Source organism: Rhinoderma darwinii, chromosome 4 (assembly GCF_050947455.1).
Source record: "Rhinoderma darwinii isolate aRhiDar2 chromosome 4, aRhiDar2.hap1, whole genome shotgun sequence".
Lineage (NCBI taxonomy): Eukaryota > Metazoa > Chordata > Amphibia > Anura > Rhinodermatidae > Rhinoderma > Rhinoderma darwinii.
Genome location: NC_134690.1, coordinates 34490619 through 34511372, shown reverse-complemented (window position 1 = coordinate 34511372; position 20754 = coordinate 34490619). Strand labels below are relative to the sequence as shown.

At 42.8% G+C, this 20754-nt stretch overlaps 2 protein-coding genes across 3 annotated transcripts in view; both read right to left on the bottom strand.

Annotated features, from left to right (window-relative positions):
- The window catches only part of LOC142760391 (uncharacterized), a 150255-nt gene that overhangs the window by 106307 nt on the left and 23194 nt on the right, over positions 1–20754 (bottom strand). The gene's annotated exons all lie outside the window — the stretch shown is intronic.
- LOC142759124 (uncharacterized) lies at positions 4991–15571 on the bottom strand. Of its 2 annotated transcripts, none has more exons than XM_075861002.1 (2): positions 14494–15571; positions 4991–6458 (listed from the first exon to the last, which is right to left on the bottom strand). In XM_075861002.1, exons 1-2 carry the CDS (start codon positions 15479–15481, stop codon positions 6433–6435), a joined length of 1014 nt encoding a protein of 337 aa, XP_075717117.1. In that variant the 5' UTR covers positions 15482–15571; the 3' UTR covers positions 4991–6432. The 2 variants fall into 2 exon arrangements, 1 of the variants encoding a protein (XP_075717117.1); XR_012883072.1 differs by lacking the exon at positions 14494–15571 and adding an exon at positions 6882–8808 and having other exon boundaries at positions 4993–6458.

The following is a 20754-nucleotide window of genomic DNA, read 5'->3' as shown; positions in this document are numbered from 1 at the left end:
TGAAGGGAGGAGTCATGTGTGATTTTGGTCTTAATGATGAGAAGGGACCTGTGGCTGTATTAACTCTATATTCATTTTCTTTTTCTAGATCTTCCAGAGCCTGCAAAGTTCTCAGCTCAGTATAGTCAAGTTGGTGAGTATTGGTGTTAGTTTTAAAATGTTTGTGTAAAGCTAATTTTCTTGCAAAGAGATGGATATCTTTTGTCCAAGTAAACTCATCGAATGCAAAGGTGGGGGTATAAGATAATCCCTTACTTAGAAGTGTTTTTTGGTGTGGACTTAACTGGACAGATGATAGATTGCAGATTTGTAAGTCATCAGGAGTTTGGTTGCCTTCTTTGGTTATTTTGTTTGGTTCCATGGATTTTGATTTATTCCTAAAAAAGGAAACGCATTTGGGGGGCCTGTTAGAAATGAGCCCGTATTCGTTGCTGCGATAGTGCTTCTCCCTATGGCTTCCACATTGGTCTCTGTTGGGAATGGAGTTGTTGGTATATTTGATGTTGATGGCATGTTTGTTGTTTTGGATGTAGATGCAGAGCGTGTATAGGAGGACACTGAGAAGGGCATAGAGGTGATCGTTTGTTGTCCACCTTGGCCAGAGCATGTTGTGTTGCTTTTGTTTGGAATTGTGTATGTTCTCTTGGAAGGATTGTATTTATTAGTTTTGATTTTGCGTTTAGCTCCTAATCTATTATCGGCTGAGGGTTGTTTTGGTTCATCAGGACCAGAGATGTCTGATTCAGAGAAATCTTCAGGTCTATAGGTACGGTTCTGAGGAGGAGGATTGCGAGTGCGATAGGTGTATGCTTGGCCAGTATCGAAGTCTCTACGGTCCCTTATGTATTTGCGGTGTTTTCTTTCCTTGATTTCTTTTTGAAGATGTTCTATGTTTTTTTGTAGTCTGGTTTCGCAGTCCGCAAAATCTGGCTCAGTGTTGAATGTTTGTATATCACTGATTTCTTTTTCTAATTGTGCACTGATTTTGCCAAAATCTCTTTTTTCAAAGTCAAGCAGGTAGTGTAACATGCGTAGGGAACTTTCAGTCAGTAGCTGTTCCCAACCCTGAGTGAAAGTACTGTCGTTGCGGTATGAGTTAGGGGTAATGTTTATGCGTAGCCCTCTATAAACAATTTTCTGCTGTATGTAAGTTTCTAGACTGGTGATTTCCCAGCATGAGCGGACATATTGTTTGTAAGTTTTTTGTATATCCCTAAATGCTGTTTGTACGTCGCACTTGTGCAACGGTATGTTATCTGTGGAAAATACCAGTGCTGCCTCAGATGATAGATCGTCTGGATTGAGTTTCTTGGAGAGAAAACTCGCCATGCCCCTATGAGGTTTCTGAAATTTCCCTAGAGTTTCCCTGAAGATTGTTTGATTAGAATGGTACAGGTATAGTGGGGTCAAGGATAAAGGGTAATTAACCCAACATTGATTAGAAAAATTGGTAGAGACCCTAGCAGCTGGCAGGGATAATTTTAATGAACGAACAAATAAATGTGCAAGGCACAAGAAAGTCCCAAGTTTCCCAACTGCTATAGAATTAATTAAAATATAACTTTTAATGTTTAAATTAGAAACAAATTGGAAACAAGTTGCAGTGCATAAGGTAAATGGTTGTACAATAGTTTGTGTCAATTAAAATTTTTCCTCAGAGCTGGTTAATCTAACGTTGGAGATCTGATGTATGTTAGGATCTCAGTGTGTCAGGCATGGACGGCAGCTGCAGACTGCTCGGGCAGCCTCTAGTATGACACAGTGATAGAGTTTATTTGTTAGACCAGCAATGATTTTAAAAAAGAAACGCTAGCCCCCCCGACATGTTTCACTGCTTCAGCAGCGTCTTCAGGGGATAATTTCAGGGCTATTACTCGCGCGTTTGATTTCCTCTTCCTTATATAGTGAGGAGACACCTCTTTCATGGTGTGTCATCACCCTGAAACAACCAATAGAGATTGTGAACCGGGACGAGCCTACTCTGTGTTTGACTGGCACAGAGATCGGCCTATCATATGTAGAGGCCGTTGTTCCGGACATGTGGAATACTTAGTGCATGCGCACTACAGTTGAATCAGGTAATAGAATCAGGTAATAGAAATTATGGCTTTCTGGAGATCGTTATTCACAGGGGACCTGGTGGTGATGCCCAAAACTGATACGATACATTGTATATGCAGGTGCATTCTATGTTGCCGGCGAAATCTTAGTTTTTTATCAAGCAATGGAATTGTCTGATAAAATAGGTCATTGGTTCCATGGATATATATATGTCTGTGATACAGACAGAGATGTCATTGTTTAGATCAGACTCTAAGTAGCGACGCTTGCGTGCCTTAGTTAGATCCGGACATAGAATTATGATGTTAAGGGGAACCACTATTATCACTAAAGATGCCGTAATAGACGAGAGAGAAAAAAGGAGTAAATGTGCTCTGTGTTTAGATGCACTGCATCCTATCAGCTGTGTCTACGTTTACTGGCATTCACTGTAGATCCTAGATTTAGAAGTAGTTACATCTAGATGTATATATATTTGTTGGGATGACAGTGAGATATGGCCTTTATTGAGACCACTGCTGTCATCAGAGAATACCGCAGCAGATAGATGCGCTGTATGTACAGTCGCATTACATATTGTCATCTAAATTTAGATTTGCCTGCTGTGATGTTGTTACTGTAAGTCACATCTATATTTACCCACATATGATTGAATTACTATGTGGCAGGTGTATTTTCTAAAGAGAGCCAGAATATGCGCCGTATGTGCCGGCGTGTGAGGTATTGACTACTATGTCATAGTTTCTCATCCTAATATAGTTGCACTGTTTGAGTAACTGTTTAGATGTATATATACATCCACAAACAGTAGTGGTAGTTGAAGTGTTGGCATCGGTGTCCATGGTGATGACATGTATAGAGGGAGAGGAAAGATGTCCTATTTTAAATTGTACAACGGCGGTGCGTTGTGAGTCTGTTGTCAAAACTGCTTGTTGAGTATGCTGATATATATTGATAATTGTATGTTTTTTGTGTTTTTTTAGAAGTCCTGTATAGCATCCTTTTAGTTAATAGGTAATAGTTAGGGTAAATGTGTGTGGAATTGGTACTAGTGACTGTGGTAGTATAGGTAAGTGGATGTATGGAGAAATTGATAGGGGAAAGCTATGGAGAAAATTCTGAATAGGTTATGGATAAGCTACAGGAAAGCAGCAAATGTGAAACCCTCATTGAGACCATTGGGACTGAGAGAATTAAGTCTGTGTATCCAGCGTGCCTCTTCTTGTAATAATTTTTTGTCTAGGTTTCCAGATCTTGGACCCAGTTTTACTTGTGCAATACCCCAGAATTTGAGAGTGTTACTATTTCCTTGATGGAAGTATCTAATGTGCCTCGAGAGGGGTGTATCTTCTTGTGTGTTTATTGTACTGATGTGCTTTGAGATCCTTCTTCTTAGTTGTTGGACGGTCTTGCCGATGTAGAGTTTTGGACATGGACAAATGGCGGCATATATAACACCGCTACTCTGGCAGTTTATAAATTGCCTTATAGTATATTGTTTATCGTCTACTGGGTTTTTGAAAATTTTGTTTTTTAACATGTAGGGGCAGAAGGAACATTTGCCACAGGGGTATGATCCTGTGGCAGGTGATGGAAGCCATGTTTGACGAGGAGTAGATATTGTTGTATAGTGGCTGTGCGTAAGATATTCTCGGAGGTTCTTGCCACGTCGATACGTTATACTTGGGCTATTAGAGATTACCTCAGATAGGTCGGGATCTGCCTGCAGAATGGGCCAGTGATTTCGCAATATATTCGATACAAGAGGTGAGCATGCATCAAAGTTTCCAATGCATCTGATCAAAGAGGGATGTTGGTCTTTGTTTTTGACTAGATGTTTATTTCCATTTGGACATAGTTCTCAGTAGGACAACATTTTGGTATGAAGTTATTTTTCAAATTGGGATTATATAATATTCTAATTTTCTGACAGACTAAATTTTGGGTTTTCATGAACTGTTCCCATAATCATCAACATTAAAAGAAAAAACAATGCTGGAAATAGATCCCTCTGTGTGTAATGAATCTATAGAATATATGGAGTTTCAATTTTTGAATTGAATTACTGAAATAAAATTAACTTTTTAATGATATTCTAATTCTTTAAAAAGGGCACAGTGAGGAGCTCATCAGTCATTCAGTATACCATGAGAATATTATAACAGATATTTTTATTTTATTTTTTTATTTCACAAAAAACAAAATACAACAACTAATGCTATTTAACTTATTTTAGTCCCCCTAGAGGACTTGAACCACCGATCATTGAATCACTTGCATGATATACTGCAATACTAATGTATTGCAGTAATTCATGATCCGGACAGTCTCGCTCGCACGCATCTCGCTCTCGTGCGCTTTTTTTAGTTCAAACTTCCTTGGATGATTCATTTCTTATATATCTTCATAGTGGCCAGAGCTGGGCTGGGCTTTTATTTGCTTTTTTTGCAAAATTCCCTGCATATACAAAGACTTAACTAGTGAACCGCAGGTTTAAGCTGGCTGCCCAAAATATCAGGCAGCTGAATGTAGGGTGCCTGGCAGTCGGACTGATGGGGACCCTAGAGAGAAGGCTGTAGTAGTTTTCATTTCTGTGTTTTCAAAGAGAGGCACGGTCTGTATTGGCCCCGGTAGTAGTGAACGATCATATGATCGCCAGGAAGTCAGTAAGATTTGTTCCGGAACAATATGGTATGCTTTCATGAGTCACTGCAGTTATCCCCAATGTTACACTTGTGTGAGAGATTTATCCAATTCATGAGTCCGTGAATATGGTGAACACGGCAAAATACATTCAGCGCAACTCGCTAGGTCTGAGCTGACCGGTCATCTTTACCGCGAGTCCTTATTAATATTGGTCATCCAAATTTAAATAATGTGGTATGACCTTTGGCGTCCGGTGAATCCTTCAGACATGCACAAGCTATTTAGGACCAAATTACATCTATGGATCAGACCTATGACCAAACGGCAGAAGTAAAACAGACCAAGACAGCAGTAGCTTAAAATGTTTAATTTATAAAAACAGAACTTAAAAATATTACAATTAGCTAAAAACGCACTGCAATCCAAGACAGCATGCTAAATAAAAGACATGAGCTCCGTCAGCAGAGGGCACTGTTACTGTTCATATGTAGAGTGGTGCAGGCCCCCTGCTGGTGAGCTGGAGTAATGCCGATTGTGCTCAGCAGAAAAAGAGTTTTCTTTATACCTTATATCAAACGCCCTGAAGGAAAAAGGAAGGGAAATGACTTTATCATGATACTACTATACATCATAATGGAACGTGAGAAGAACACCTGCGTCAATAACCTAATTTAAAAAGGGTTCTCCCAATCCTTAAATTCTTGTCAATCAGATGTTGGGATCCATAGGCGGTCACTATTGAATTGAAGCTTCTAAATCCACCCAATGATGAAATTACACCCCCCACCCCCATAGTTTCACCCAATTCTATCAAGTTGGGGGTGCACAAGTGCAGCCAGCTATCCGGCAGAAGATGGGGACTGTGGCATGCTCATTCTCGCTATTGGTGAGGGTCAAACCCCATTTGATCACTTTTTGACTTAAAGCAAACAACAAATGTCTGAAAAAGAATGATAATATATCGAATAAAGAACGAGACAGAAATAAGACCAGGGTGTCTATAGAAACAAAACGGTGGTTTTGTGGCTTTTAAATCTACTATCTTCTATTCCAGACAAATATACATGATAACCGTGATCTCAAATCCTATAACGTATAATACCGCTGTGTAGTTAAGAGGTAAAAGTGACATTTTCGGAGCTGTGTTGTACCGCCTCTATAAACAACCATTAATCTTACACGCTCTCGCAGGGAACGTGCCAGTGGTGCTCTAAACAAACATTAATAATCGACTTATTGCCAAACAGAATATTGTAAAGCCATCCATAGCAGAAAGGCCTGCAGAAGAAACCTGAGGAGTATGAGCGGTTGTATAAGTAAGTGCACCCTGTAGACAGCAATACAGGACCGCAACGTGTAAAGCAGCGCAGAAGGCGCAGCAAAGTAGCCATGACTGCACATATGGCCATGGATAGGACCGTGCAGCCAATACTAGCCTGTAAGTCAGTGGATATGTACACCGTCTATTCACAGTGATCCTCAGATATCACAAAATAAAACCCAAGCACTAAATCGCATGATCCTCAGTATTCCGTAGTCCCCGCTGCTGATGCGGTCTGGACTAGACGTCCCTGAACAGTGGTGTGGTTTTCTGCAGTCTCTGCACCAGGACGGCATTCTGCAGCCGAGCTTCCTGAATGGTGACCGTCTCATCCAAAAGGTCCCGCAACGGGAAGGAGGTCGCCAGCGTGAAGGGGATCTTCTCTGATTTACAAGGGATGCGCTCTACAAAATTCCTGATATCGCTGATCCTGAAGAAAGAAAGGAGAGGTATGTACAAGAAATCAGTAACTGACATGTCATATGCATATAAAAGGACACTTATTACTGAAACTACAAGTTACAATATTGGGCGTTCGTTTCCTTGTAAACCTTGCTTTATGTCCACACATGCTCGGAGTGAAGATATTTAAAAGCCCAACAAGTAATATGGAGGGCAAGTTTCAAAAATTGCTACTTTGTTTTATATATAAATCATGTAGATAACATGGTAAAAAAAATATTAATATATATATCTATCTATCTAGGCCCCCTGCTGGACAGATCTAGTACTGCTACAGCCAGATGCCACACTGGTCCCCAGCTGTGTGTATTCTGACTCCATGACCAGGCTGTAAGTTGTAGGGCCCTTGAGACAATCTCACTGTATATGTCTGTATTGAACCGGTACTCACACCAAGACACTGTCAGATAGCGTCAACTCAGCTGAAGAGGCACGTGGGAAGTTTCCAGAGAAGTTTATTTTCAGGCTGAAATACTTGTAATGTACACAAACCAGCAGGTGAAAAGATGATATTTTGCCAGAGTTGAGCAGGAGATGACCACACAGTAAGGGAACCATGAGGAAAGACAACTAGGCACAGAAAGAAGGGAGGAGCTATTATCTCAGAGCCTAGCTACAGGGAGATAGCAGGGACAAACTAAATAAAGCAAAGCAACTGCAATAGGAGCATATAACATAACATGACAGTGAATAGAAACCTAAGTCGAGGGACATGACACTCCCCGTCTGAAATCTTTAGATTTCACAATAAAATCAAACTTGAAAGAATGTCCTTGAATAATGTCCAGTAGTGGATCCTGGAACCTGAAAGACAAAAAGAACATGCAAACAATGACAATAGTTATAGTCCAAGTCTGTTGCCGATAGTCCGCAACAGTAGGTATCCGCTTGTACAAGTTCCAAGTAAAAAACCCATCTTCGGATTGGGGAAGCCGCAACTTGCCAACACTTCCACCAACCCACTGTATATTCCAAATGGTAAGGTGTTCCAAATATAACACAGCTAGCAGCCAGCTGGGGGCTGTGTCCTTTATGTGCCTTCTTTCTTTGGAAGAAGAAGAACTAGTTCAGTGATTGGGCGGAAGAAAACTCGCACTGAGCCTCCTTTGGTCACCTTGACCTCTACCTTTCGAGTCTATCCATCATCACTAGGCATAACCTTGGTAACAAGACCCATTGGCCATTCATTGCGATGGGCTTCCTTATCCTTTAGAAGAACGAGGTCACCTTCCTGGAGGTTAGGTCTCGACGTCTGCCATTTGTGATGGCTTTGAAGTATGTGCAAATACTCTGTCTTCCAGCGGTGCCAGAACACGTTGGACAGGTATTGTACCTGTTTCCATTGGCGTCGGTAAATGTCGCTGTGGTCAAAGATTCCCGGAGGGATTGCAGCAGTCCCGATCTTCTGGGTAAGAAGCGTAGCCGGGGTAAGAATAACTGGGGAATCAGGGTCCGAGGATACTGGGACTAGTGGCCTTGCATTGATTATGGCGGACACCTCTGCAAGAAAGGTGACCAAGATCTCATGAGTAAGCAAAGACTTGTGATCCAGCAACATGGAGTCAAGGATTTTGCGTGCAATTCCAATCATGCGTTCCCATGATCCTCCCATGTGAGACGAATGTGGAGGGTTAAACACCCATGTGCACCCATTGTTAGACAAGAAATTGTCTAACTGCAGTTCTTTGCTGGCTCCCACGAAGTTAGTGCCGCAGTCAGACCTCAGTTGCTTGACGGGTCCTCGGATAGAGAAGAATCTTCGGAGGGCATTGATGAAGCAAGAAGAATCCATAGACTCAATCACTTCAATGTGTACTGCTCGGATGCTGAGACATGTAAACAGCACAGCCCACCGTTTGCTGTTTGCGACTCCACCACGGGTCCTTCGTGTAACAACTGACCATGGGCCAAAGACATCCACCCCAACATGAGTAAAGGGCGGTTCCGTACTTAGCCGGTCTGCTGGGAGATTTGCCATTTGTTGTTGATGGTGTCTTCCTCTTAACTTATGACACTTGACACATTTATGGAGCACGGAGGAGATGCATCTCTTCATCCCTACGATCCACAAGCCGGCTGACCTGATGGCACCTTCCGTAAACTGTCTGCCTTGGTGCTGCACTCTTTCATGATGGTGTCGGACCAATAGTGTAGCAATATGATGCCGACCTGGTATAATGACAGGATTTTGTTCCTTGCTACTTAGATCAGATCTCACTATACGGCCGCCCACTCTCAGCAATTTGTGATGATCAAGCACTGGATTCAGTTCAAAGAGTGCACTGCTCTTGGAAAGATTGATACCCTTTGTAATATTGTCAATCTCCTGACTGTATACTTCTTGTTGCACACAACGGGTAATGACTTCTTCAGCATGTTCGATGTCTGCGACAGTAGGGTGTTCTTTACAGATATGCCAGCCATGACACTCTGATGTGTCCTTAGCAAAGCAGTGAGCGATATGAATTAGGTGAGCAACAGCTCGCACAATAGATGACCAATTTGAGAAGCGCTCAAAGCGATGTGACTTCAGCTTCAATTTTGGAATTACAGAAGTGAAGAGCGTGGTATTTGTAGGCCTGATTTCCTTGTCAGACTCGGGATCCACCATCTCATAGGTGGTGTTGGTAGGAATTAAACAGGGATCCTCATACAAGAATCTTGGAGGTGACAACCACATGTCACATAAGCCTGCTGCCGGTTCAGGTCTTGTTCCACGATCAGCTGGGTTAAGGTCAGTGGAGATGTACTGCCACTGCCCAGGAGTAGAAAAACTTCTAATGCGTTCTACTCTGTTGCTGACATATACATAGAATTGTTTTGTTTGGTTGTATATATAACCAAGCACAACTTTACTATCTGTGTAGAAAGCAAATCAATCAATTGCAATGTCCATTTCGTTTTTAATAACTTCAGCAATCTCTACTGCTAGCACAGCTGCACAAAGCTCAAGTCTTGGCACAGAGTGTGCGGGTTTTGTGGTTAGTTTGGCCTTACCCAGGACAAATCCACAGTGAGGCTTGTTGGTTCCTGGGATTCTCAGATAGGCTACTGCAGCTATGGCTTCGATAGACGCATCAGAGAAAATGTGTATTTCTCTTCTGATGGCAGCTGAAAGAGAGCTGGGAACGTAACAACGTGAGACTTGGAGTTGTTCTAATATTTTCAGAGACTCCTTCCATATCTTCCACCTTTGTTGTTTCTCAATAGGCAGAGAAGTGTCCCAGTTCTGGTTAGGGACTCGCAAGGCACTGGGGACCCTTGACGTTGGGTTGCGAGCTTTGCGTATTTTGGCCAAATTAACAACTAATACCCCATGTTTCATGGATATTTCTTACTACGTATACTACACTTTTTTCAGGACGCAGCCGGGTCTTATATGCTGGGAGGGCATGATGTGCTGGCGTTTGGTTTGGAATGCAGAGCAGCCCGCTTTAGCTAACACTAGCGGCGTTACAAATAGGCTGTTATTCGGCAAGATACACCATGCCTGACGACCAGCACATTATCCCTCCACGTATTACACATAGTACTGACACCCCATGTACTATTCACAGCACTGACCTCTATTCATCACATTTACTTATTTATTTATTTATTTATTTTTATTACAGTATTACACAGTTCTGACACTTTCATACATACATATTTATTTTTTACCATCCATTCACACCCTAGCACTACACTGACACTCATTTAGCGCACACCTTTGAGCACTTAGTTCGCCACTCCCCTCAAGACTAGTGGGAGGGGCTATCACTATTTAATGCACACTCCTTCTGCAGCATTCTTTGACCCGTCTGCGTCCTGATGGGAACGGGTTTTCACCCACCCACCTACCTAGTAAGTATGGCCTTTTTTTGTGGTTTTGAAGAGAAGTATCCCAGTCTATGTTCTCGGTGGTAAACTGTCTCAGCAATTTCTTGCCTTGAATGGTGACGGGGGCTATGAAGCCAAGAGGATCATAGATGCTGTTCACAACAGATAAAACTCCTCGCTTGGTAAAAGGTTTGTCACTGGCTGACACTTGGAAGGTGAATGTGTCTTGCTTAAAGGGAATGTGTTGCCAGAAAAACATGTTTTTTTTTAAAAAATTTAACATTTAGTGTGTGGGTGATTAAACATTGTTCAAATTTTTTTATTTTTTTTTGCGAGTCGGGAAATATTATAAATTATTTCTAATTTATAATACTACCCATTTTTGGTCACTAGATGGAGCTAGTTCCCAAAATTGCAGCATTGCAACATTGGGTTAAAAGCCCTCGCTCTAGTGAGCTCTCAGCATCCCCCCTCCTTTATCCTGGCTAGTGCCGGGATAAACGAGGGGTTTGAACGGTGTAACCTCCTACACTGTGTGTCGCCATTTTTTGAGCTAACACACAGCGTAGTAGGTTTACATACAGTAGTAAACACACAAACACGAACATACATTGAAAGCTCTTACCTGCTCCTGCCGCCGCGGCTCCCTCCGGCCCGTCCGCTCCGTTTGCAGCCGCTGGTCCAAGTGCACAAATCCGGAAGCCGCGACCGGAAGTAGTAATATTACTGTCCGGCCGCGACTTCCGGTCCACAGGAAAATGGCGCCGGACGGCGCCAATTTCGAATTGGACTGTGTGGGAGCGGCGCATGCGCAGTTCCCACACAGACGCCGTACACGGAAGTCAATGGGACGGGAGCCGTTCACAGTCCCTATGGGACTGTGGCTGCCGTATTCCATGTCTGTATGTGTCGTTAATCGACACAGACAGAAATGGAACAAAAAATGGCAGCCCCCATAGGGAAGAAAAAGTGTAAAAATAAGAAAAAGTAAAACACAAACACACAAATGAATATAAACGTTTTTAATAAAGCACTAACATCTTTAACATATAAAAAAATAATTTGTGATGACACTATTCCTTTAATGTCCCACAGCAAACCTAGGCTTCGTTGTATAGGAGGAACATCAGAACCAAGATCGAGGTCTTTCAAGTTGGTTGCATGATCTTCAGAGGGGAACGCATTCATTACCTTCTGGCTGTTAGAGATAATCTTGTGAAGTCTGAGATTTGCTACAGACAGCATTGCCTGCGTTCTGGTGAGGAGATCGATTGCCTCTTCACTTGTGGGTAAGGATTTAAGTCCATCATCTACATAGAAGTTCTTCTCAACAAATTGACGAGCATCAGATCCATACCCCTTCTCACCTTCCTGGGCTGTCCTTCTCAATCCATAGATTGCTACAGCAGGAGAGGGGCTGTTGCCGAAGACATGTACCTTCATCCGGTAATCTGTGACCTTGTTGTTGACATCATTGTCTTTGTGCCATAGAAACCTGAGGTAGTTCCTGTTGTCTTCCTTGACAATGAAGCAGTGGAACATTTGCTGGATGTCAGCCATTACTGCAACAGGTTCTTGTCTGAAGCGGATGTGTACTCCTATGAGGTTGTTGTTTAGGTTAGGCCCAGTGAGGAGCAGGTTGTTTAGAGAAACGCCTTCATGCTGAGCGCTGGAATCAAACACCACTCTGATTTGATTAGGCTTGCAAGGGTGAGACACGCCAAAGGATGGAAGGTACCAGCATTCTTCTCCTTCCTTTAGTGGTGGTGCAGGTTCTGCATGATCTCTATCAAATATATTTTGCATGAAGTCTACAAAATGTTTTTCCATCTCTGGTTTCCTCTTTAGGGTGCGTTTTAAAGAGTAAAATCTCGAAACTGCTTGCTGTAGAATGTTTGGTAATTTTGGTCTTGGGGAACGGAAAGGCAAAGGTGCTACCCAGCTGTTAGACTCATCCTGAGCAAATTCTTTGTCCATAACCTTGAGAAATTCTTTATCCTCTCTTGCAAGTGCCAACTTATTGTCTTCACTTGTAGAATTGAACACTGTTGCTCCAAGACTGTCATCCCAGGACAGGAATGTGTTCATATTATCTTGGTGGTCAAGCTGCCACTTACTGTTGTTCAGCTTCTCTTTCACCCAGTAATGGTGTGGGCATGGCTGAAAATAAGTGTTGCGACCATTTGGCAAAATGTGAGTTTTAAATGAGGAAATCTTGGTAGGCTTCTTCATCTTGTCTATACAGACGTTGCCTATGATAACCCAACCTAAATCAAGGCGTTGGGCAAACGGAGCATCATGTGGTCCGTTGATTTGCTGGCGTACCTTATGTACCCTGAGAATGTCTCTACCGAGCAGAAGTAGGATCTCTGCACTCTTGTCAAGGGCTGGTATTTCTTTCGCTATAGCCCTTAGATGAGTGTGATGAAGAGCAGCCTCTGACGTAGGAATCTCATCTTTGTTGGATGGTATCTGGTTGCACTCAACAAGTGTGGGTAAGGGTATCTCCTGATTGTTGAGAGAAGCCACTATAAGTCCACTGGCTCTTCTTCCGGAGACCTCTGTAATGCCACTACAAGTACCCAAGGTGTAAGGGTAAGCATCTCCTTTTAAGTTGAAGAGGTCAAAGAGTTCTGATCTTGCGAGTGAACGGTTGCTCTGATCGTCCAGGATGGTATACACCTTTACGGCCCTTTCCGGTTGACCCTTGGGGTATACGTTGACTAGACATATCTTTGCGCAGGACTTGTCGCAAAGGTCGTCTCCGCAGACTTCTGTGCATGAAGAAGATACAGTAGTAAGATTTGCTGCTTGCTCTGCATTCTCCCCGCCATGATTTATCGCAGGAGTGGAATGTGCAGGTGGTGCAGGACTGAATAGAGATGGATGGAGCGCTTGCACATGGTCCTCGCAGCCGCACTCTATGCATTTAATAGTAGTTTTACAGTCTTTAGCGAAATGTTCAGTAGACGCACAACATCTGTAACATACCCTAAATTTCTTTAGAAGCTCTTTGCGTTCCTGGAGCGGTTTCTTTCTGAAGCCAATGCATTTCTTGAGAGGATGTGGCTTCTTATGAATAGGACATAGGCGATTAGGATTTTCAATCTTTTCACCTTGGTTGTACTTGTCTGGAGCTGATGAGGGTGTGGGAAGGACATCAGTCTTTTTCACTGACACTGGACCTCTGTGGTTTCTATAGTTAGAACGTGGGCTGTCGTACTTAGGATGGGGTGAACCAGGACCACTGGACTCACTGGAGGTAAAGCTTGGGTCATTCTTGGATTCTGCAATGTTCCTGATAAATTCACAGAAGTAAGAAAATGGAGGAAAGGAGACTTGCTTTTCTTTTTTGTATCTCGACCCAAGTGTAGTCCACCTTTCTTGAATATTGTACGGCAGCTTGGAAACTATTGGGTTTACCCCACGAGCTGTGTCTAGGTAACTGAGGCCAGGTAGGTGTGGGTCTGCCTCGGCCAGCAGGAGCTCTAAGAGTAGGTCGCTGAGCTCTTGGAATTTTTCATTGTCTTTGCCAGATATTTTTGGAAAACCTTGCAGCCGTTTAAACAGAGCATTCTCTATGGCTTCAGGACTGCCAAAGCTTTGTTCCAGTCTCTCCCAAGCAGCGATGAGGCCTGCAGTTGGATTCTCGATGTGGACAGATCTCAATCTCTTGACACGTTCTGTAGACTGTGGACCGAGCCACCTGATCAGCAGATCTAGTTCTTCAGCAGCAGTAATGCCAATGTCACTAATAACGGTTCTGAAGGCACATTTCCAGCCCCTGTAGTTCTCAGGCTGGTCGTCGAACCTTGTGAGGCCGGTTTTAGTAAGTTCGCGGCGAACCATGTATCTTGCGAACTCTGTCATGTCAGTTCTCTCTGACTTTGGGCAGAGTATTGCTGGCTGAGTAGTGCTGATAATATTATTTGCGGTGTTCTGGCTAAGAGACATAGGGAAATACGGGTCTGCACAGGCGTTCAATCCAGGAGATAGTTTAAAGTCCATAGGTTTAGCTACACATGGAACTGGAACTATGTGGTTGCCAGGAGTCTGGTGACTTGCTAGCATATTGGATTGCACCTGGGCGTCTGTGTAATGAGCTTGCTGAGGTGCAGGGTTCTGGTGCAATGTGGTATGTGGAGAAAGGTAAGGATGACAAATTGGTAATGCATTGTACTGACCTTGGATGCAGAATGCTGCAGAAGAATCTGTGCCCCGTTGCTCTGGAGAAATATTTGCGCTGTCAGGATCATTAGCAGCAATCACAGGTTCACTGTTTTGGCTTAGTACGTAGTCTCTTGTGCGCTTAAGAGGATCTTCTACCTCCACTTCACATACACTGATGCTGTCTCTTTCACTTCCCCTGGCAGCTTCTTCTAAAACCTTTAACCTTGCCATAGCTGTGGCATGCTCGCATTGTTTGTTTAAAGTTTCTATTTCCGCCTTTTGGCGCGCGGCATCGGCTTCCATATCTGCCTTTTGGCGCGCTGCATCGGCTTCCATATCTGCCTTTTGGCGCGCTGCATCGGCTTCCATATCTGCCTTTTGGCGCGCTGCATCGGCTTCCATATCTGCCTTCTTTTGCGCAAAGACGGCCTGTATTTTAGTAGCCTCTGCTTCAGCCCGCGCTCTTATGAGCTGTTCGCTGAGCGTGGAATATTTTGAAGATCTTGACTTAGAAGATAGTTTTGAACGACTGGTAGACTTAGAAATGCGAGACGACGTTTCCTGTAATTGCGCGATTCTTGCCTCTGTGTTAGACTTAATTTTGCATACTAGGCTGTCTCGTTCCAAATTAAGTTTCTGGAAGCTTTCAAATTCTTCTAAAGAATCCTTTGTATTAAGTTTCTTCAAAATGCCAACATATTCCTGGCTTTTCAGTGAATAATGTTCATATGCTGTACAAAGCTGTTCTAGAGCTCCCTCTAGTGGTGAAACATTGTGAGCAGGCTGTGAGATGGTGGAGATGTGACTCAGCAATCTTTGCCATAAGTTTGAGACAGCAGAAGAAAGTTCATGTTTTGCACCTTCTAGATTCTCTGTAACCTTCCATGTAGGCTTAGCAGAGTGTTTAGCTCTCTCACTGTACTGCAGACTAGGATCCATACTTTCTTCTGACTGTAGGTATGGTTCACCTTGAGAAGACTGTGCAATGTTCTCTTCAGACATGACACCTCACAGACAGGATGTGGATAATACAGAGGTGGGGGTGCTAGCTTGCTAGAAGGGTCTATGCTGTGGGGTCACACACACTGATGATTTCTTCTGCAGGCAGTTGCCTGTCTGTGACTATCTCTGCAGGAGCTGCACACTGACTATACAGCTGGATCTGGCAGATATATTAACCCCTTCGCGCTCAGGTCAGTAATAGTACGTCCTGCTAAGTAGAACGTTCGCGCTCAGGTCAGTACTATTACTGACCTGAGTAAACACGGCGCCATTTAATTCCGGCGCGTGTTTGAGCTGTGATAACTGCTGTTTCCGACAGCAGGCTATCACAGCTTAGTGTGCAGGGACCGATCGCGGTGGTCCCCGCCGATTAACCCCTTAGAAGCCGCGTTCAATAGCGATCGCGGCTTCTTAGGGGTTAAGCTGCCATCGCCGGCCTGCTACACGATAGCGGGCCGTGATGGCTACTATGGCAACCAGAATCCTAACAATGGACTCTGGCTACGCCATCGACGGAAGCCTAGTGGGTCCCGACAAAATCAGGACCCACTATGCTTGCTGTCAGCGAACAGCTGACAGCTCTAATACACTGCACTACGCATGTAGTGCAGTGTATTAGAATAGCGATCAGAGCCTCCTGCCCTCATGTCCCCTAGTGGGACAAAGTAAAAAAAGTGTAAAAAAGTAAAAAAAAGTTGTGTAAAAATAAGAAAATAAAAGATTTAAAAGTAATAAAAGTAAAAGTCCCCCTTTTTCTCTTATCAGTTCTTTATTATTAATAAAAATATATAAATAAACAAATAAACTATACATAATTGGTATCGCCGCGTCCGTAACGGCCTGAACTACAAAACGATGTCGTTATTTATCCCGCGCGGTGAACGCCGTAAGAGAAAATAATAATAAACCGTACCACAATCACAATTGTTTGGTCACTTCACCTCCCAAAAAATGGAATAAAAAGAGATCAAAAAGTCGCATGTACCTAAAAATGGTACTGATCGAAACTACAGTTCGTTACGCAAAAAATAAGTCCTGGCACGACTTTCCTGATGGAAAAATAAAACAGTTATGGCTCTTAGAATAAGGTAACACAAAAAATAAATTATAGTTTACAAAATGTATTTTATTGTGCAAACGCCATAAGACATAAAAAAAAACTATAAACATCTGGTATCGCCGTAATCGTATCGCCCCGCAGAATAAAGTGAATATGTCATTTATAGCGCACGGTGAACGCTGTAAAAAAAATTGAATAAAAAACAATAGTAAAATTGCTGTTTTTTTAGTCACCATGCCACCTAAAATTAGAATAAAAACTGATCAAAAAGTCGCATGCACCCCAAGAAAACTACAATGCATTCCTCAAGGTCTCTAGTTTCCAAAAAGGGGTCACTTTTGGGGGGTTTCCACTGTTTTAGCACCACAAGACCTCTTCAAACCGGACATGGTGCCTAATAAATTAAATTAAATTAATTAAATATCACCTCTACTTTGCTCTAAATTCCTGTGAAACGCCTAAAGGGTTAATAAACTTTTTAAATGCTGTTGTGAATACTTTGAGGGGTCTAGTTTCTGAAATGGGGTGTTTGATAAGGGTGTCTAATATATGGGCCCCTCAAAGCAACTTCAGAACTGAACTGGAACCTAAAAAATAAAATAAAAATGAGGCAATACTTCGCTTCCTACATTATACTGATAATGAGCCGTGCCCACCCTGAGATGACCCCAGTTTTGACCGTTTGTATAAACGGAGACCCCTATTAGACCATTTCAGTGCCCGGTTTTCCCAAGCATTCACCCCCGAGAAGTGTATTTCTATAGATGAATCCCTGGTACATTTGAAAGGGAGGCTTCAATTCCGCGAGTACCTGCCGGGTAAGAGGGCAAGGTATGGCGTGAAGATGTATAAGCTGTGCGAGAGTGCATCCGGGTATACCTACAAATTTAGGATATATGAAGGGAAGGACACCAGTTCTCAGCCCCCAGAATGCCCCCCCTTACTGGGAGTTAATACAAAATGTGTGTGGGATTTGGTGCACCCACTGCTGGACCAGGGTTACCACCTCTACCTGGATAATTTTTATACCAGCGTCCCACTCTTCAACTGCCTCGCTTCCAGAAGTCCTGCGGCATGCGGCACTGCTAGAAGAAACCTGAGAGGCCTCCCTACGACTCTGCTTGGGCAAACACTCAGAAGGGGTGAGAGCAGGGCACAATCTAGCAGCAACATATTGTGTGTCAAGTACAAGACCAGGGAGATGCCACACCAGTACCCATGTACCTGTACGAGGTACCAGTACAGGGACCCCCAAACTAGACTGCATCCTGGACTACAATAGGTACATGGGAGGGGTGGACTTGTCAGATCAAGTCCTGAAGCCTTACAGTACTTCTGGAAGCGGGGCCACAGGCATCGTACCAGGGCAACACTTTTTAGGAGAAGTTCCCCAAACTGGCAAGAAGGGAAAAAGTCAAAAGAGGTGCAGAGTCTGCTATAAGAGGGGGATAAGGAAGGACACAATATATCAATGTGACGCGTGTCCCGAAAAACCAGAGCTCTGTATGAAAGAGTGTTTTCAAATTTATCATCCATCCCTTTATTTTTAATATACCCCAGTTTTACTCGCTCTGATCCACTTTGCACAGCTTACCCCTCCTCATCTTTCCCCTCTGAGCCCTGCTGCGTGCCCAGGCAGCTGATAACAGCCACATGTAGGGTATTGCCGTACCCGGGAGAGCCAACATTACAGTTTAAGAGGTGTATATCTCCGGTGGCGCATGCTGGGCACAATATATCGAACACTGAATTGGCATATATGTATAGAAAATTGCAAATTTCACTCTGCACCAACTGCTGCACATTATCTTTTACACAATACCTGTGGGTTCAAAATGCTCACTACACCTCTAGATGAATTCCTTAAGGGGTGTTGTTTTTAAAACGGGGTCACTTCTCGGGGGTTTCAACTGTACTGATACCTCAGGGGCTTCTGCACACACGACTTAGCACCAGAAAATTCCCAGTAGGCCACATGGTGGTCCTTTCCTTCTGAGCCCTCCCATGGGCCCAAACGGCAGTTTATCACCACAAATAGGGTATTGCCACACTCAGGACAAATTGGGCAACAAAATGCGGTATTTTATTCCTTGTGAAAATAAGACATTTTGAGCCAAAACTACCTCTTATTGGAAAAAATATTTTTTTTTTTAATTCACAGCCCAATTCAAATAAATTCTGTGAAAAAACTGTGGGGTCTAAATGGTCACAACACCCATAAATAAATTCTTTGAGGGGTGTAGTTTCCAAAATGGGGTGACTTCTGGTGGGTTTCCATTGCTTTGATACCTTTGGGGCTCTGCAAATGCGACATGGCACCCGAAAACCAATCCAGCAAAATCTGGGCTCCAAAGAACACATAGCGCTCCTTTCCTTCTGAGGCCTCCCATGGGCCCAAACGGCAGTTTATCACCACAAATGGGGTATTGCCGCACTCAGGACAAATTGGGCAACAAATTGGGGTATTTTATTCCTTGTGAAAATAAGAAATTTTGAGCCAAAACTACCTCTTATTGGAAAAAATTACATTTTTTTGAATTCACAGCCCAATTCAAATAAATTCTGTGAAAAAACTGTGGAGTCTAAATGGTCACATTACCCATAAATGAATTCCTTGAGGGGTGTAGTTTCCAAAATGGGGTCACTTCTGGTGGGTTTCCATTGCTTTGATACCTTTGGGGCTCTGCAAATGCGACATGGCACCCGAAAACCAATCCAGCAAAATCTGTGCTCCAAAGAACACATAGCGCTCCTTTCCTTCTAATACCTCCCATGGGCCCAAACGGCAGTTTATGGCCACAAATAGGGTATTGCCGCACTCAGGACAAATTTGGCAACAAAATGGGGTATTTTATTCGTTGTGAAAATAAGACATTTTGAGCCAAAACTACATCTTATTGGAAAAAAGTTTTTTTTTTTAAATTCACAGCCGAATTCAAATACGCGCTGTGAAAAAACTACGGGGTCAAAATGGTAACAATAACCATAAATTAATTCCTTGAGGGGTGCAGTTTCCAAAATGGGGTCAGTTTTGGGGGATTCCTACTGTTTTGGCACCTCAACACCTCTCCAAACCTGGCATGCTGCCTAAAATATATGCTAATAAAAAAGCACCACCAAAATGCACTAGGTGCTTCTTTGCTTCTGGGGCTTGTGTTTTAGTCCACGAGCGCACTAGAGCCACATGTGGGACATTTCTAAAAACTGAAGAATCTGGACAATACATATTTAGTTGTGTTTCTCTGGTAAAAGCTTCTTTGTTACAGAAAAAAAATAGAATAAAATTGAAATTCAGAAATAAAAACGAAATTTGCAAATTTCACCTCCACTTTGCTTTAATTCCTGTGAAATGCCTGAAGGGTTAAAAAACTTTCTAAATGCTGTTTTGAATACTTTGAGGGGTCTAGTTTTTAAAATGGGGTGCTTTATGGGGGTTTCTAATACATAGGTCCCTCAACGCCACTTCAGAACTGAACAGGTACCTTAAAAAAAAGGCTTTTGAAATTTTCTTAAAAATATGAGAAATTGCTGTTTATGTTCTAAGCCTTGTAACGTCCAAGAAAAATAAAAGAATGTTCAAAAAACAATGCCAATCTAAAGTAGACATATGCGAAATGTGAACTAGTGACTATTGTGGGTGGTATAACCGTCTGTTTTACAAGCAGATGCATTTAAATTCTGAAAAATGCTATTTTTTCTAAATTTTCTCTAAATTTTGCAATTTTTCTCAAATAAAGACTGAATATATCGACCAAATTTTACCACGAACATGAAGCCCAAAGTGTCACGAGAAAACAATCTCGGAATCGCTTGGATAGGTTTAAGCATTCCGACGTTATTACCACATAAAGTGAAATATGTCAGATTTGAAAAATGGGCTCTGAGCCTTAAGGCCCAAACTAGGCTGCGTCCTTAAGGGGTTAAGCATCTTTTCACTATTCTGACTCCATGACCAGGCTGTAAGTTGTAGGGCCCTTGAGACAATCTCACTGTATATGTCTGTATTGAACCGGTACTCACACCAAGACACTGTCAGATAGCGTCAACTCAGCTGAAGAGGCACGTGGGAAGTTTCCAGAGAAGTTTATTTTCAGGCTGAAATACTTGTAATGTACACAAACCAGCAGGTGAAAAGATGATATTTTGCCAGAGTTGAGCAGGAGATGACCACACAGTATGGGAACCATGAGGAAAGACAACTAGGCACAGAAAA

Excerpts from the sequence above, each read along its gene's own strand:
- LOC142759124 (XM_075861002.1), bottom strand. The coding sequence starts at position 15,481 with ATGTCTGAAGAGAACATTGCACAGTCTTCTCAAGGTGAACCATACCTA. Across the intron at positions 6,459-14,493 it reads TGCAGCATTCTGCATCCAAG|GATCAGCGATATCAGGAATT; the intron begins GTCAGTACAATG and ends TTCTTTCTTCAG.